Source organism: Paroedura picta, chromosome 2, assembly GCF_049243985.1.
Source record: "Paroedura picta isolate Pp20150507F chromosome 2, Ppicta_v3.0, whole genome shotgun sequence".
Taxonomy (NCBI): domain Eukaryota; kingdom Metazoa; phylum Chordata; class Lepidosauria; order Squamata; family Gekkonidae; genus Paroedura; species Paroedura picta.
In genome coordinates, this window is record NC_135370.1 from 87,348,131 (window position 1) to 87,364,084 (window position 15,954).

General features: G+C 43.8%; 1 protein-coding gene across 18 annotated transcripts in view; it reads left to right on the top strand.

Annotated features, from left to right (window-relative positions):
• Positions 1 to 15,954, top strand: part of BRSK2 (BR serine/threonine kinase 2) — a 532,635-nt gene that overhangs the window by 455,596 nt on the left and 61,085 nt on the right. For 11 of the 18 annotated variants that reach the window (XM_077321456.1, XM_077321462.1, XM_077321458.1 and 8 more), the window contains exons 13-14: positions 905 to 970; positions 9,550 to 9,573. The exons of 4 other annotated variants lie outside the window; for them this stretch is intronic. In XM_077321456.1, the coding sequence (XP_077177571.1) occupies positions 905 to 970; positions 9,550 to 9,573 (90 nt within the window). The remainder of the gene's footprint in view (positions 1 to 904; positions 971 to 9,549; positions 9,574 to 15,954) is intronic. 3 more of the 18 variants (XM_077321457.1, XM_077321472.1, XM_077321461.1) reach the window with 2 other exon arrangements.

Below are 15,954 nucleotides of genomic sequence, written 5' to 3' on the forward strand. Positions count from 1 at the left end.
ATTTCCTTGTATTCTTTCTCTTGTGAAGGCTTTAATACTTCAAGCTGTTCCTGTTCATTGTATTTAAACTTAATCATCCATCTCCCACAAGATACATCAGTGCCATAACTGCTGACATATTCATGGTGTATTTTCCTGCAGCAGATTCCCTGCCCCCCCCCACAAAAAAAAGTTATATAGGTTAGGACCCAAAACTTACATTAAACAGGGTAGGGTGCAGTGAATAGACTCCGTTAAGTTAGATTCATTAACAAACAAATTTTGTTTTGTGTTTTTAATTTCGAATATTGTGTGATATCAATCAAGTGGGTCTTATATTTTAACAAGATCTACAAATGTTGCTTCTCAGTTGTTATGATTATGAGAAAGGACATGTGTGAACAAGGTGTGTTCCAATTTGAATTGCCAGATGGAATCTGCATTCTTTTGACCATGTGTAATAATGGCAGCATTCTATATTTCTTGTTGGATTTCAACATGTAAATGTCTGTGCTGGCAAATATGATTTTAACATGGGTCTACATTTCATTGTGGAGCAACTGGTGTTTTGGGAGGTTATGTGTACTGTAGACCACATCGTTTGTATGAAATTTATCTTACTTCATGCCACCAACTATTGCTGGTTTAATCCTTCACCGTTAAGTTTACTATGAAATCCCCTGCTGACTGTCTTGGTGAAAAATAAGGTCCAATATGAACTGAAAGACTTCTCCATTTAAGGAAGTTTCAGTACTTTTCAGTATCAGGACATCAGTTGTTACTAGAACAAGGTCATTGTTTAGGATCATTTTTTGGAGAGGGGTTGGGCAATCTGGGGCGGTTGGGTTTTAGGAACTGCAGCAGGCAAATCTCTTATGAATGTCCACATTAGTAACTCTGTTTTCTCACTTTGTTCCCGCCTTAGTAAAACAATGTTCAGTAAAAGCCTGGATATCTGTGAAGCCAATCCCAAATTCAACAAAGAAGAAAGGTATAAACACAAATAATCTGTTCCTCTCCTTTACCTCACTGCTATTCCTTAAAGATGCAGTACTTACCTTCTCCACTGGGGGCAAATTTGATTGCATGAAAGATTGACCCAACCATTACACTATGTGTTACATTATGCATTTCGGTGCATTGTATAGTACTTTATGAACAGCTTGTTCTAGGATGACTGGTAGCCATGAAGAATAGGGTAACTTTTCTCATCTCAGCAATAATAAGGTGATGCCAACAAAGTTTGTTTTTCTGCCCAGCTGTTAAAATTCAGGAGCCCTGTGCTGCTTTATACCTGGTCCCATTTGTTTTTCCCTTTTGTGACCTTTTCCTTTATCCATTCCCTGGCTTGTAACTAGTGTACCATTTTGAGCTGAAGTCTATGCCATCCTCCAGAGTGGAATCCCATCCAAACTTCCTTGTGCAACACAACATTCTCTCTTGCTATTGTGATGGCAGTTGTGGGGCCAACTGATATTCCCAAGGATAGACTCTTGGATATTCCAGTTGCTCAACCTAAATATATAACCATTTATCAAGGACAAAGGTGCCCTGACCCTACATATTGCATGTTAACACATCTGCTTGTTAATTAGCCTTTAACTCTGGCAATCAGGTACCTGTCAGATAAGAATGACTAATTTTTTTCCTTGTCAGTTCAGCCACAGCAGCTAAGCTTTTCAGATATGCCTCATTCTGTCATATCTGATTGGGCTGGGGATTGTTAATTGGCAAACAAGATTAACAGACATATAAAACAAGAAGTTTCAGCAGGAGTGGCTTCTCTACTTCTGCATGACAAACTGCACCTGCCAAAATTTCCCTGTTGCCAAGTTATTTTTAGTGGGGAATTAAAGGTTTTAAACACAGGAAATCTTAGCAAATCCACATACTTAAGGAATTCTAATAACTGTTCTCAAAAATTGTCTGCCTGGAAGATGGAGTCTACTTTGTTCCATTCATCTGGAGAATTTTCCTCAGCTCTATAACAGACATTAATTAAACCTTTAACATTGCTTTTGTTTTGAATATAGACAAGGGAATGACATCCAGATTTTGCCAAGGTCCATGGCTAGCATCCCAGTGGCCTGAACTGCTGTGGGTGGCACCCAGAGCTCATTAACCAAGAGCCAAGTTTGCATCTTCACTTCTTGGTGCTTAAACTGTAACATGGGAAGCAATGATGCACCATTCTCCTTATCAGCTAAATCCTCAGACCGAAAAGCCCGTAGACTCACTGTGGTTGCACAGTAGTGAAGGAAAAATACTCCCCATGTACTCAAAGGCACCTATCCTGCACATAGAAGGCAAACATTCCCAGCGAGTGCATGTTCCAGATAAGATATGATGAACCATTATACTTGGTATTTGTATAACTCTTTACGCTAGTATGCACTGAAGATCTCAGAATTCTCATGAGTCATGTTCTATTCCTTACAAGAGCCCTGTAAAGTGGGTTAGTTTTATAACCTCCATTAGGGGCTGAGGTTGAAAGAAAGAGGGTGGCTTGCTGAAGGTCACCTACAAAGTTAGTAGAAAAGGCAAAATTTGAAGTAGGGGCTTTCTGATGCATCACTTAGCCGTTGTACAATACTGGCTCTACTGTTGCACATAATTTTCAGAATGGAGATTGATCAATAGAAGGTGAAATTAACACACCCACACTGGCTGCTTGAAGGCTGAGAACGGCATTAAATAAACTTTTTAAAACCTCTTTTCAAGCAGTACGTAGAAGGGCCTATCAGCAGATGGATGGTCAGATTCTGGCACAGCATAAGAGGAAATCCTTTTAATGAATGCCTGCAGGGAAAGAGAAGGGCAGCCAGACTGCCAGGATTTCATAAAAAGTTCACAAGCTGGAAAGAAATAAGCTGCTGTTTTGGCCACAACAGGGAGTCCCCATGCACAGTTATGCAAGTCACAGGCTTGATCTTGATCTTAGCCTGGAGTGACTGGGGTGGGATGGGATTCTGAATCTGAAAACCTAACTGCATCTTGTTAGGCTTCTCTAAATTTAAGCAAGACAAATTAGGACAGTAACCTGCCTTTATTGTTTCCCCATTCATCTTTATTATTTAATTAATTAATTAATTAATTAATTTTTATGACCGCCGCTCTCGGAAACCGGCTTGCGGCGGTTCACAATATTTCAATACAAATACAGTACATTAAAAACCATTACAATTCCCCATTAAAATCCCATTAAAACAATGACTCAGTCACAATGATGGTGATTAAGAAAAAACTATTCCCATACAGGCCTACTGGATGAGCAGAAGGGAGCAGATAGATCATTGGGCATAGGGTGGAACATTCTGGGGAACCAGGCCAGTCTAATACTGGGGAGAGGGGCCTGATCTTAGCCCCCGGGCCACCACCCGGCCTCAGACAAATGCCTGGTGGTAGAGCTCCATTTTGCAGGCCCTGCGGAACTCAGAGAGCTCCGACAGGGCCTGTAGCTCTTCAGGGAGCTTGTTCCACCAGGTAGGAGCCAGGACCGAAAAGGCCCTGGCCCTTGTCGAAGCCAGGTGTGCCTCCCGGGGTCCTGGGAGCATCAGCAGATTCTTACCCACAGAGTGAAGTGCCCTGCGGGGGGCATAAGAAGATAGGTGGTCCCTCAAGTATGCAGGACCCAAGCCACATTGAAGGTTAATACCAAAACCTTGAACCTAATCTGGAAACAAATTGGCAACCAGTGCAGCTGCTTCAGCAGAAGCTCAACATGGGACCTCCAAGATGATTTAGTGAGGCCCCGTGCAACTGCATTCTGTACCAGTTGTAACATCCAGGTTAGGGACAAGGGTAGGCCCACATAGAAGTGACCATTGCATGGATCACAGTGGCCAGGTAGGGCGCTAGTTGCTGAGCTTTGCGTAGATGGAGAAATGCCGTCTGGGCTACCTTAGTGACTTGGGCCTCCATGGAAAGTGAGGCATCCAGAATCACTCCCAAATTCCTGGCTTGGGGCACAAATGACAATTGCACCCCATTCAGACAGGGAAGAGGCAATTCCTGTTCCTGCTCCCTTCGGCCTAGGCAAAGGACCTCTGTCTTGGAGGGGTTGAGTTTCAGGTGGCTCCTCCTGATCCATCCAGTCTATGCTGCCCTAGCCGACCATGCCCCAGAGCAAGGGCTGCAAAGTCTCGCCGGAGCAAGGTCAAGTCCAATCCGTGTTGCCAGGAGGTAAATCAGCACAGTGCAGGGGCAATACAGGGAGTAGTCAAAACAAGCCAACGTCGGAGTCCAGTTATCAGATATTTACACAAAGCTAGTCCACTTTACCGAGCGTGTTGTCAAAATCCGGTGTCGGGGTCAGAGAAGCGGAGGGAAGCCAGTAATAATCAGTCCGATGTCCAAGAAGAGTAGTCAAGCCGGTGCCGGGGTCTTAGGAGCCAGAGGAAGTCAAAACAAAGTGCAGGAATTCAAAGTCGGTCCAAAGGGTGTCTGCATAAAATTGCTTCCACAAAGAAGCCTCTTGCCGTTTCAGCTAAATGCAGCCCAGCTAATTCCCTGCACCTGGGGGATGACTCACTCCGTCCTCCCCCAAAGTGCTTTCAGCTGGGCCCCATCTAAGTTGACAGCTTGCCTGCAGCTGACGGCCCCTTCGGCATTCTGCCAACCCCACCCTATGTTGTCGTCTGAGCCTCTCGAGCGAATCATCGGAATCCGATCCAGCCTGCCGTTGCCGTGCCAGTGTCCATGATCTCTCTGGCTGCCTGCAGCAGCCCTCCCCAGGGTCCTCGTCAGACTCCCTGGAGTCTTCAGCCAGATCTGGGTCAGCTGCTGGGTCCGATTGCTCTGACGACTCGGGAGGAGGCAACGGGGGTGTGACACAGTCACTGCTTCCAAACAGCTGGCGAATCTTTCTGGGGAGAGATCCGGCCAACCATCCATCAAGAGATAGAGCTGGGTATCACCAGTGTACTGATGACACCCAAGCCCATAACTCCGTACCAGCTGGGCCAGAGGACACATATAGATGATAAATAATGTCGGGGAGAGTACCGCTCCATGTGGCATCCCACATGGGAGTGCAAAGGAGTCAGATAACTCCTTCCCCACAGCGGCCCTCTGTGACCTGTTCTCTAGAAAGGAGGTTAGCCACTTAAGAGCCACCCTTCCAATCCCAGTATCAGCAAGGCAGTGAACCAAAAGCTCATGGTCAACCACATCAAATGCAGCTGACTGGTCTAATAGCACAAGAATGGCCCAGGTCCAGCTGGCACCGGAGATCATCTGTCAGGGTGACCAGCATGATCTCCACCCCATAGCCAGGATGGAAGCCAGAATGGTATAGATCAAGGGCAGAAGTTTCCTCCAAGAATGCTAGGAGCTAGTCCATGGCATCCCTTTCAACTACGTTGCCCAGGAATGCAAGATGCGATACCGGGCAGTAGCTGATGGGTCCCCCCCACCCCGAAAATACTTTTTGTTCTTGCATCAGGTAATTTGCCTATATATTTTTTGCACATGTCTTCTAATATTACCTAATTTAGTTTTTCCATCCAATGGGCCAGTGGTAGAGCTTTTTTTTTTTTTTAAACCCAGAAAAAGATAAACCTTTGCCCTACTGGCCCTTAGTTAGAAACAGGACTTAACAATGCTGCTGACCTATTTTTCAAGGTAGCCGTCTATGAAGCAAATTGAATATGCAAGAACTATAAATTCACTGTCATAGTCATAGATCTAACATTATTTCTGCTACTTCTCCCTCCTGGTTAAGCTGTTGAATAGTTCAAGCACTGACCTAGAGAGTGATCTTTTTACTCTTTGAAATCAGTGCAAGGTTTTTTTTCCCCCTTTAGTAGACATGCATGATATGAACAATTTTTGTGAATGGCTCAAACAAAACACAGTCCAGAAACGTCCACATCTTGCAAATTCATTTAGATAGTTAATTAAACTAGGATAAACTGCCTGCATCATAATTTGAAGATTTGTTAAGTCATTGATTAGTTAAGCTACTTGCAAGCCATATTTAGTAAATAAGAATTCACAGATCCATCAGCCATGCTCTATGACCTTTCCTGGAGAAAGGAGATGGATGTTATACCATGTTTACAGCTGCAGAAGCCACTGCAGAAATCTTTTAAACTCAATACCACATTTTTAGCTGGATAGCACTGAGACAGCTGCAAGAAAATAAAAAGAGTCATTTGTTGGTGTTGGGTCATGAAGAGGAAAAGAAGTGTCTTACTTCCCCCCCACTCTGTCTTGTTAAGGAAGGAATAGTACATATAGACCAAGGAAGTGTTAGAACCAGAAACAAAGTGCAACAAAGACCCCTCTCCCCACATACAACATTCACTTGTTGGGCTAACAAAACTTCTGAAATGGTGCCTGATCAATATCTTAATATTACCCATATTTTGGTTTATTCTAAAAGGAATACTGCATCTTTAAGGACCTTGCCCTGCTAGATGCACACGGTTGTCTTGGTAGCTGAGGCCACTGTCCCTTTCTTCTGCCATTTCTCCCTCTTTTTTTTTCTTTTATCATCTGTTGCTCTGTCCCCCTCAGTGCTTTTATTCTATATCTGGGTTGTTGCAGCTCTGTAGTTCACATGCATTAGTACTTTAGAAAATGCACATGTTTGCACTGCTGAGTGTTTTGTGTTCTGAGATTTATTTTATTCAGATAACCTTATTTCCCTTCTTTCTTTCCCCCATTGTAAATTCAGTGTCCATTCTCATTGTTAAAATCCTCAGTCCCTTTCAGAGGAGAAAACCCAAACTAGAAAACCGTATAGTTTTAACGTGTCCCACTCAGGACCTCCCTATTAACACAGATAGATACAGGAGTTCGCAGAAAGTATTGGCAGAGCAAAGTAGAAGAGCCCCACGGCCAGTCTGGTAAAAAGCTTCTCTTTCTCATTCCTCCACTGATGCAAATGCAGCTAGAAGAGAAAGAGACAATTTTACTGGATTCCCACATGTTTCTCTAGCATCCCATCGTGTTGCTCATTTTGCTTGTCTCCTGACCCTCAGGAATTGCAAGCTGCTTGGAAAAAGCCACACCACCAGGCCCTTCCATCAACCCTTCCACATGGACCAAACCAGTTATTTCTGTTTTCTTCCTCTGCACTTGTGCTTGTCTTACATGCAGGCACATTCATTCTCTTGGTTAGATAGATGTGTAGTGTAACAGAGTAGCATTTGACCTCAAATAAGTGTCTCTGTGTGTGCATGAGTCAATTCGCTCTCTAGATTCATAGTATAGAATAGAATGTCATGAAGGAAGAAGGGATTGCGAGGAATCTGTTGGGCCGAGAAAAATGCAAAGGGCTTATACACGTTCAGAAAATGAATCTACCAGGACCTTCCAGAAATATTTCAAATCTGTTTGAAATGATACATATAAGAGTGGCAATGATGTCATTTATGGAAGAATTAAGTTGATCCAAGCTTCTTGAGCCTCCTAAAGTGCATAATGTTGTGTATATATTGGGGCGAGGTATGAATTATCTGCTGAAGTGAACAGTGTTTTTTTTTACATTCTAATTCATATTATTCAGTGATGATTAGGGGGGAAGCAGAAGATAAATAGTTCAATAAAAATATAAATTAAATCTTAGGGTTTTTTTTTTTACATCTGCCATGTTGCACCATCCCAGTGCTGACCAAATGTTCATAATGGAGCCAGATGTAGTTCAGAAAGCCAGCTTGGTGTAGCTTCTAGTCTGGAGAGCTGGGTTTGATTCCCCACTCCCCCACATGCAGTCACTTTGGCTAGTCATAGACCTGTTAGAGCTCTTCTCACAGAGCAGTCCAGTGAACGTGATTACAAGCTGCTTTGAGACTGTTTCTGCATTAGGGGACATACCTTGTTTTAGCCTTGCTTTGGATTTCCTTTGCATGCTGCGAGTCAACTTTAGCATTTTTGCATTTGGCTTTCCTCTCCTTATTTCCCAGGCTGAAATTTGTGACATGCTTTTCTCACTGAGTCCAATGGAGGCAGCCCACTATTATGCATTCTTGATCACCTCCCTGCCTTTCCACCAAAGTGTCCCAAATGTAATTTTTTTGAAAAATCCTGGATTATAGCACTGCTGCTTAAGACTGCAAGACCGCTTTTTAAAACTTATAAACAGCATTGTAATGTGATCATCCCCCTGTTTTTAAAGGCAGATTTTTTTGGAATGGAGGGAGGGAGGGGGAGGAAGGGAGGAGGGGGACAAACAACCCAAAATGGTGGTTGCAAGGAAAACCCTGATTGCACTCATTTCTGTATTGGGCAGCCCCATTAAATCCCCCTGGAAAAGATAAAAATCCGGTTTTCTGGGAATTCTTTTGCTGTGGGACAAGTGAGGGGGCAATTCAGAGCTGAACATGAAGAAGCAAATTTTAGTGAAGAAACTGACAACAAAGTTGATCCTTTAAAAATGCAAATACAAATTATATCATTAGTGTGGAAACAGCCTATGACTCTTTCGGGTAAAGAAAAATGAGCTATAAAAGCCAACTCTTCTTCTTCTTAAACTTGACATTTTTGTACCTGAGAAGAGAGGATGTTCTTTGGATGACTCTGCCATGTTGAGGGCCTCCTATGGAATCATAGACAGGCAGATGAATCAGTGAGCTAGGAAAGGAACAAGTAGCTTATGTTACCTCCTTGAAAGATGGTTAGTATTTGATTGAAAGCTTTTCAAATTAATCTCGGCAGAAGTAGGGAGGTACGTAAGGCCATAATTTGCCACTATTATGGCAAATTAAACTAAACAAAGTTGTGTCTTCACATCTCCTTGCATCATATATTAGTCCCTTTAATTTATATTAGCTGTCATATGGACATGGGGTTTGATTTAATCAGATAGATTCTAGATCTCCTGTCAGGATAGTTTGAATATCTCTTAGCGAGAGTAGCCATTTAAATAAGTTTGAATTAATGGAGGGTAGCTTGGAAGATGGGAAGATGGAGAGTTCTACCTGAACCTCATTCAAATAAATGAGAATCTTGCAAGGACACACATCTCTTTTCATGCATTTTGGCAGAGTTTCTCACAGGAGAAATTCTCTGTGCTTTGCTTGCAACTTTGTTCACAGGGCATACCAGCCCTCTCAGAAACACTGATCTAGAAACTACAGATACATATGTAGGGAAAGGAAGCTTCCAGATGACCATTGTGGAAAGGCATGGTACATGAGCAAAGTGGGAGGGGGTCCACATCTTTTCCATTCATTGTAGTGAACTGCATAGCCTTAACCATTTACCATGGAAAAGCAAATCCAGTATGAGCTGCCACCTGTGCAGGCTGGTTTATAGTCAGAGTGGGCATTTTGCTCTTCTCCTTTATACCTGCTGTGTCTGCTCCCCCCCCCCCCCGATTCCCAGATGTAAACACCTCCCATGGTTATGAGCAGTATAGAAATATTTGTCTAGTGAATGAAATCTTCCCCTCCTGTGAGTATTCCCCACTGGTCCTTCCATCAGCAGCTGATGCCTGAGGCAATAAGAATGTCCATGTAGATCTTTGAACAGTTTTTCACTCTGCTTTTCATACTCTTCTCTCCACCTGCTTCCATGTCTCTTTCTTCCTCTCTCTTTCTCTTCTCTTTCTTTCCCTCTTCCAAGGATGACGAGTGCTGACACATTGGGGTAAGCTCTAGTTTTGGATTCTACCTGTTGTGGGACCTGTTCACATTTTGGGGGAGAGACATTTTATAAATGATCACCAATTAAATAATCCATATCATGATATGAGAAAGAGAGTCTTGGGAAGTACAACTCTCCACACACCTGTCTGTGTTTGCTTGGTTTTCCCTGTACCTTCCTGAATAAAACAGACTTACCTGTTACCAAAAAAGCATATATCAAGGACATGTGTGAAGTGGGAATGGCAAAGCGAGAGATTGGTAACATCGCAAAAGGATCAAATGCCTATGTTATATGAGGTAATTGAACCCTTACAAACTCAAGGCAGACAGCAGATGGTAATACAATAATAAGCAATCTTTATTTATAAGAAAATAATAAAAATAGACAAACATATATTAGGCACAATAACAGACCATTGGAAATTCAATAGGAAAAGGAGTTGCGGTGAATCAGGGAAGGTATTTACCGGTCCTGAAATGTGGCGAGGCAGAGTGACAACACAACCAGCCAGCAGCAGGATCTGAATGGATCCTGAATCAGAAACACACTTTGGCTTGACAAAGCAAGGACCCTTCTATGGGGGGCAGGGTCATGCTTGGCACATGATGAGAGCAGGATGGAATATTCCAGGGTAAGACACTGGAGAAATGGCATGGCTGGGTGCGCAGATGGGCAATAATGGGTCTCAATAGGTGTCTGGGGATTTCTATAGGCTAAATCTTTGGGGTAAGGGAGACATTTCCCCCAGCAGATTGGCTTAGGATGAATCAGAGGTGTGAAGACAAAATACAAAAAACAAAATCTTTTGGGGGGGACAGGGATAAGAGGTAGCTGGAGGTCACATTTTTCTTTTTCCTTATACCACAAGATACACAAAAGGAGAAATAGATGCATGAATACATCTTGCAAGGAAATTAATAAGGGCATTTTTTCCTATGTAAACTGTCAAATAAAAGCTACCAAATAAACAAAAGGCAATAATGTCCTATATAAAGTAGGACCACTAAGCAAGACTGTACATGATGGATCTAGCAGACAATGTGTCGAAAACTAGCAAATGAGCACAAACCGTGTTAAGCAATACTATTTAAGCGAAGCTATAGACAGAAAGCATATTAGAGTATGGGCAAAGAGTAAAAAGCTATTTTAAATAAGCAATGGTAAATTAACCAGGGTGGGGATACAATATCACACATAAAAGAAAGGCACGTTGACAATAACACAGTGGAATGCGTGAAATGGCAAAAGGTGGCAATCACCTTTCATGGATGACTGAGTTATCCAGCAAATGTTGTTCGAGATCAGGCTGAGTTTAAGCCATACATTCCTGTTCCCCCATCCCACCACCCATCCACCCAAGATTCTTCCTGGCAGACTGAAGCTGGCAGGTTGCCTGAAGCCCTCCCCACTAGTTTTCATGAAGACTGGAGCTGCAAATGCAGTTGTGGCAAGGTCTCCTGGGAGGGTGGCATCATGTATTCAAGGCAGCAAGGTGTATTCAAGGCGGCAAAGCTCATGGAGGGAATCTGCGAAGTCTTTGGGGCAGTTTGGGAGTGATTGTCACTCAGGCATAAAGTTGAAACCTACAGTTGGGATATGGGAGCTTAAAGGACAGTGTTAGGGTTTCCCAGGGGTGAGAATTCCAATAGTGCTGGATGGGAATGAAGGATTCCGTAACAGTTTGGTATTCTCCGGCACGGGGTGAACAGGGCACAAGGAGGGAGATGAGAGGCCGAGGAAAATTGGTGCCTGAGTCTGAGGGAGGCAGGAGTTTGGTCAGGCACAATGCAGCCTGGTATGTAAATTAGGCAAAAAGTTCCAAAAATTTGAAAAAGAAGCTCAAAATATACAAAAACAGGGCTATATATATAAAAAAACAGTTTGGTGACTTTTATTACAATGCCAGTTGAAGAGACCCGGCAGCAGGTAGTCACTATGACAAAAAGAGTTCCCAGGTGAACAAAAGGTAGTTGTATTTGAGTGATGCCCACCATCTCCAAGAGAGAGCCTGTCTGTATTTCAGAAGATGAGAATGAGCACACTGGGGTACAACATTAGATTAAAGACTCCAGTGGCATTACTGGACCAATCCAGAAGGATTTCCCACCGAGAAGGATTTCATGGAGAGGCAATTTCTGCAGACAGGCTAGCGATTTTGTCCCCATTGGGGTTCACAGTGAAGATCGTGTTTTCTCCCGTGGCTTTTCCATTTGCGATAGTGGCCTGAAGAGTAGAGTGTTTCAAGAGATCTTGGATCACTTCTAGTCCCAGTCTGAGAAAGACAGGCGAGGCAGATTCAAAGTGCTGAGGGGCAATGACCAGTTCCTGTCTAGTCCAGAGGGGAACTGTGTAAGAAAAATCATAGCCAATGATGTGAGTGACTTTGCAAAAGCAGCAAGTGGTCAAGGTTGAATGCAATCAAAATTCAAAGTAATGGTAGGGCATTGGATGTGAATGCAGACATAACCCTTGCCTGCAGAAAGAACAGCAGAGCTGTTTTCCTGGGCTTTGTCTTAAAAACATGAACCCTGGTAACCTTTGAGAGGGGCAAGAAATGGATGATGCCTTTTGAGGGCTTGGCTGTCACAAACAGAGCCTAGTGAGTCCTTTTGGTGACAGCCTTCAACGTTTACTGTCTGCCAACTGGAGGAAGTAGCAGCAGCCCAGTGATTTCTGTCTTTAGAATAAAGAATTTCTCCAGAGGGAGATTGGCGTCCAAGAGGGATGACAAGGTGGATAGAAAAGATGCTTGTGGGGGGCACTGTAACAATAAAGAGTCTCAAAAGGTGGGGTTGAGCTTTAGCATTCACAAGCTTCCACCATACACTCAGGGCTGCTTTCTGGAGTATGATGATTGTTTTTAAGAATTTGGTCACTTCAAGAGGGATGTGACCTTCAGCGGAATGCCGGATAAGATCTCCAGTGAGTCGAATTACTGGTATGTGCCTGGGTGCGGGCAAAGAAATATTCCTTTGCAAAGGGTGAACTCCAGTTACAAAGGTGAGAAAGTCTTTCTCTAGGATGTGCTCCCAGGTGAACATTACCGAACTAATGGCATGATCCATTTGGGAGAGGGTGGAAAGAGACTGCTGGATAGGATTCCCTAGTTTAGAAATGTGGTTGGCCAAAAATGACAATTTATTGGCCATAACTTCTAATTAGCAGCATCCATGAGGGACATTCCACCACAAATTGGAGCTATTCAGTCAGGAGCAATTTCTCTGGATGCAACCAAAATGATGCTTGATTTCCCATAGGTTGAGCCATCTGGTGATACCCTGATAGTTAGGCACGAGAAAAGGGGAGCATTCAAGTAACATGTAGGAGGTGTCTATTCCTTGCAAATCTACCCTTAGTTCCTTTTTTGAAAGTTGGAGGTTCAAGATAATCATTTCAGTAACATCCCTTTTCAAAACATGAGATCCCACCACAGGTCAGGAGAGAAAGAACCATCCCAGAATCCTGACAAGGAGCTTCTACAGAGTGAAGTCATTTGCCTCCATCCCTTGTTGCTGTGGTCTCAGAGTAGGTTTCTGAAGTCAGGAAGAAAGGGTTTCTGTTCTCGGATTGCACCATAATCAATGAATGACAATGAAAACAATGCATTTCAGTGAATGTTTTGCCTCCAATGGAGTCTGATGATGTTGTTTCTGTGCTCCCTGGAGTACAAGAAGGAGTACCATACCAAAACTATAGCACAAATAGTGCTACAAAATTGCCCCATCCTTCTCCACTGTCAGAAGAGCCAGCTTCACAGACAGAAGAGCCAGACTGGGCAATCTGACCCCTTTCCCCTCCTCATTGCAGCACATCTGTGGCTCTTAATCCATGGAGGGTCCCACAGTTCTAGAAATTATCCCAGGGTCAAATGGCTACCAGCAGAGTAGGAAGTGGGAGAGATTGGTGATTGTATCCAACCCAGTATATATTTTCCCATTACTTGGGACATGGTTGCTGATCTCCTGGGAAGTTATGAAGTGATTGAAGCTCTGAGGAGTCCAGAGATATTATTAAAATGAGTATGCCAGGGCCCCAATATGTCAGAGACCTGTCACTATGAAATACCCAAACCCAGTCCTGATCATTACCAAGTTATTCACAGCAATATGTATAACCAGTTCCTGCTTCAATGATATTAGAAATTGTTCTACTTCTGACGTGATCTTTCTCCTCTTAATAATTGGTTGAGAATCAGAAATTTAATGGATTCTGCATTATCAGGAATGGAGGCAGGAAATGAGATTCCTGTTGAGTTCTGCTTGTCATAAAATTATTAAAGATGTAGTAGTTATGCCAAGGAAAGATGGCCAGAAACATGGGGTTCCTGTACTTAGTACTCTGTTGCTCGTCATTCCCCACCCTTAATCTTTAGCAATGGTTCATGTTTGAAAGAGGTATTGCTTTCTTTTGGAAGGTAGAATCTGGGAGATTGGTTTTTGTTTATAATAAAAAAATCTTTGATGTTCTTTTACTACCAAGTTTTCGGAAAGTCTTTGTGGATTGTTTACTCAGTTGTCTTCAGCAGAATCAGACTATTACTCTATCATGGTCAGTATTGTTTATGCAGAGCATCATCAGCTCTCCAGGGGCTCCGGCAAAGGCCCTTTGTGTCACCTATTACCTGAGCCTTTTGCCTGGAGATGCCAGGGATTGAACTTGGGACTGTCTTCATGCAAAGTAGATGCCTTGTACCTGAGCCATAGTGCCTCCCCACAGTTAGCAAAGAGGGCCTCTGAGGGAGAGGCCCATGCCAGACAGATGAATTTGATGGTTTGATCCCTTGTTGCTTTTGTCTTTACAAGTGGGAAGGGTGTAAGAAAAGAAAAGCAACTTCTAAGGGTTTTGAAACTGACTTTATTGTGAACCAGGTGAGATTTGCAAAATTAATGGGGAATGTGAATCCGATGCTTCTGGTGTATTTTCTCACAAAAAAAAACCTGCTTTAGTGTTGTCTTAATTCTGCCATGTTTCATCAATGCAGTTGTCACAAACCCATGGCAATGGAGTGTTTAGATCACACTCTGTCACACTGTGATAGGTCTCACATGCTTTTGTTGAGATCTTGATGAAGAGCTCAGTAAGGATAGAAGGTATGATTATATGACAGAAATCTACATACCCTGAATAATAAGAGAAATGTTAACCTTGTCACAGTGCAGAGGCCAGTACCCAGTCCAGCCTGTGAATCAGGGGGGCGCCTTGCTCCACACTGGCTGTAGGGCACAGAGCAGGTCAGTGGTGTTCTGGCAGGGCTTGAGGCCACTCGACATTTAGGAGTGGGTCAGCCAGTCACTGGAGCTGATGCTGATCTCTTCCCCGTGCAGGACGGTCATGGACCTAGTAAGTTAGATCTCCTCCCCACCCTTCCTGCTGCTCTGATAGCAGGGGATAGGAATAATGAGACCTTCCACCATGTTGGGATTGTTTTTAAAGTCTTTTAATGGGTATTTTAATGGGGATAAGACTATTGTGACCTGCCACGAGCCTACGGGGAGTGGCGGGAAATAAACCTAATTTTGTGCCATGCTCTTCTGCCTTGACAGACATGCAATCATAGTGTAGGTTGAGTTTCTCAGCCACCCTCTCCTGCCTCTCACGCAGCACACAGACAGACTTGATGCTGCATGAGTAGTGGGTGGCCGGGTCTTGACCAAAGGCTACATCTTGAGGGGGAGCAGCATTTCTGCTGGCCATGGCAGTGCTCTTCAGCCCCTGAGCAACCTTCATCATCAGAGTGTGTACCAGCCAGACAATGTTCTTGAAGAACACATGCTTCACCTCTGCCGGCATGTTGGTGTCAGCATCCATGACCATATAGCCACAGATATAGCCACAGCTCACCCACTCCCTCACCCACTCTGTATCACTTGGCAGTAATGTTTTGTGCTGTGTAGTCTGCATCCATCCCCCCCAAACATGGGTAAAAACCGCTTTGCAGTCCAGTGGCAGGACTGTCACCTTCTGGGGCCTGAGCTATGTCCCATCATCCCTGCTGGCTGCTTCAGAGGTCTGTCTTGAGCTCTGGAGAGCTAAGCCTTGACTGTTGCCCCTGCAGCCAGAAAATGGCTATGTCCTCCAAAAGGAAGAAGGGTTGGCCATCCATAGCATCTCACCAACGAGGCAAGTGACTGCTTCCTGGGCCCTCCACATAGCCCTTTTGACCACTTGGAGCCTGGCCTGCCTTAATATCCCACCCACACAGCCCTAGTGTGGGGAGCTTTTCTTAGAGGACCTCCTGCTGCCCCTCCACTTTTCTCTGCTGAGAGGGAGTGGGACTCTTCTTCCTCCCACTGGCTGCCATTCTTTCCCCCAACAGGAACATAATTGGGTGCAGCATTTGCAGACCTCTATGGAGGATGGAGGAGGACAACTGTTGGGGAT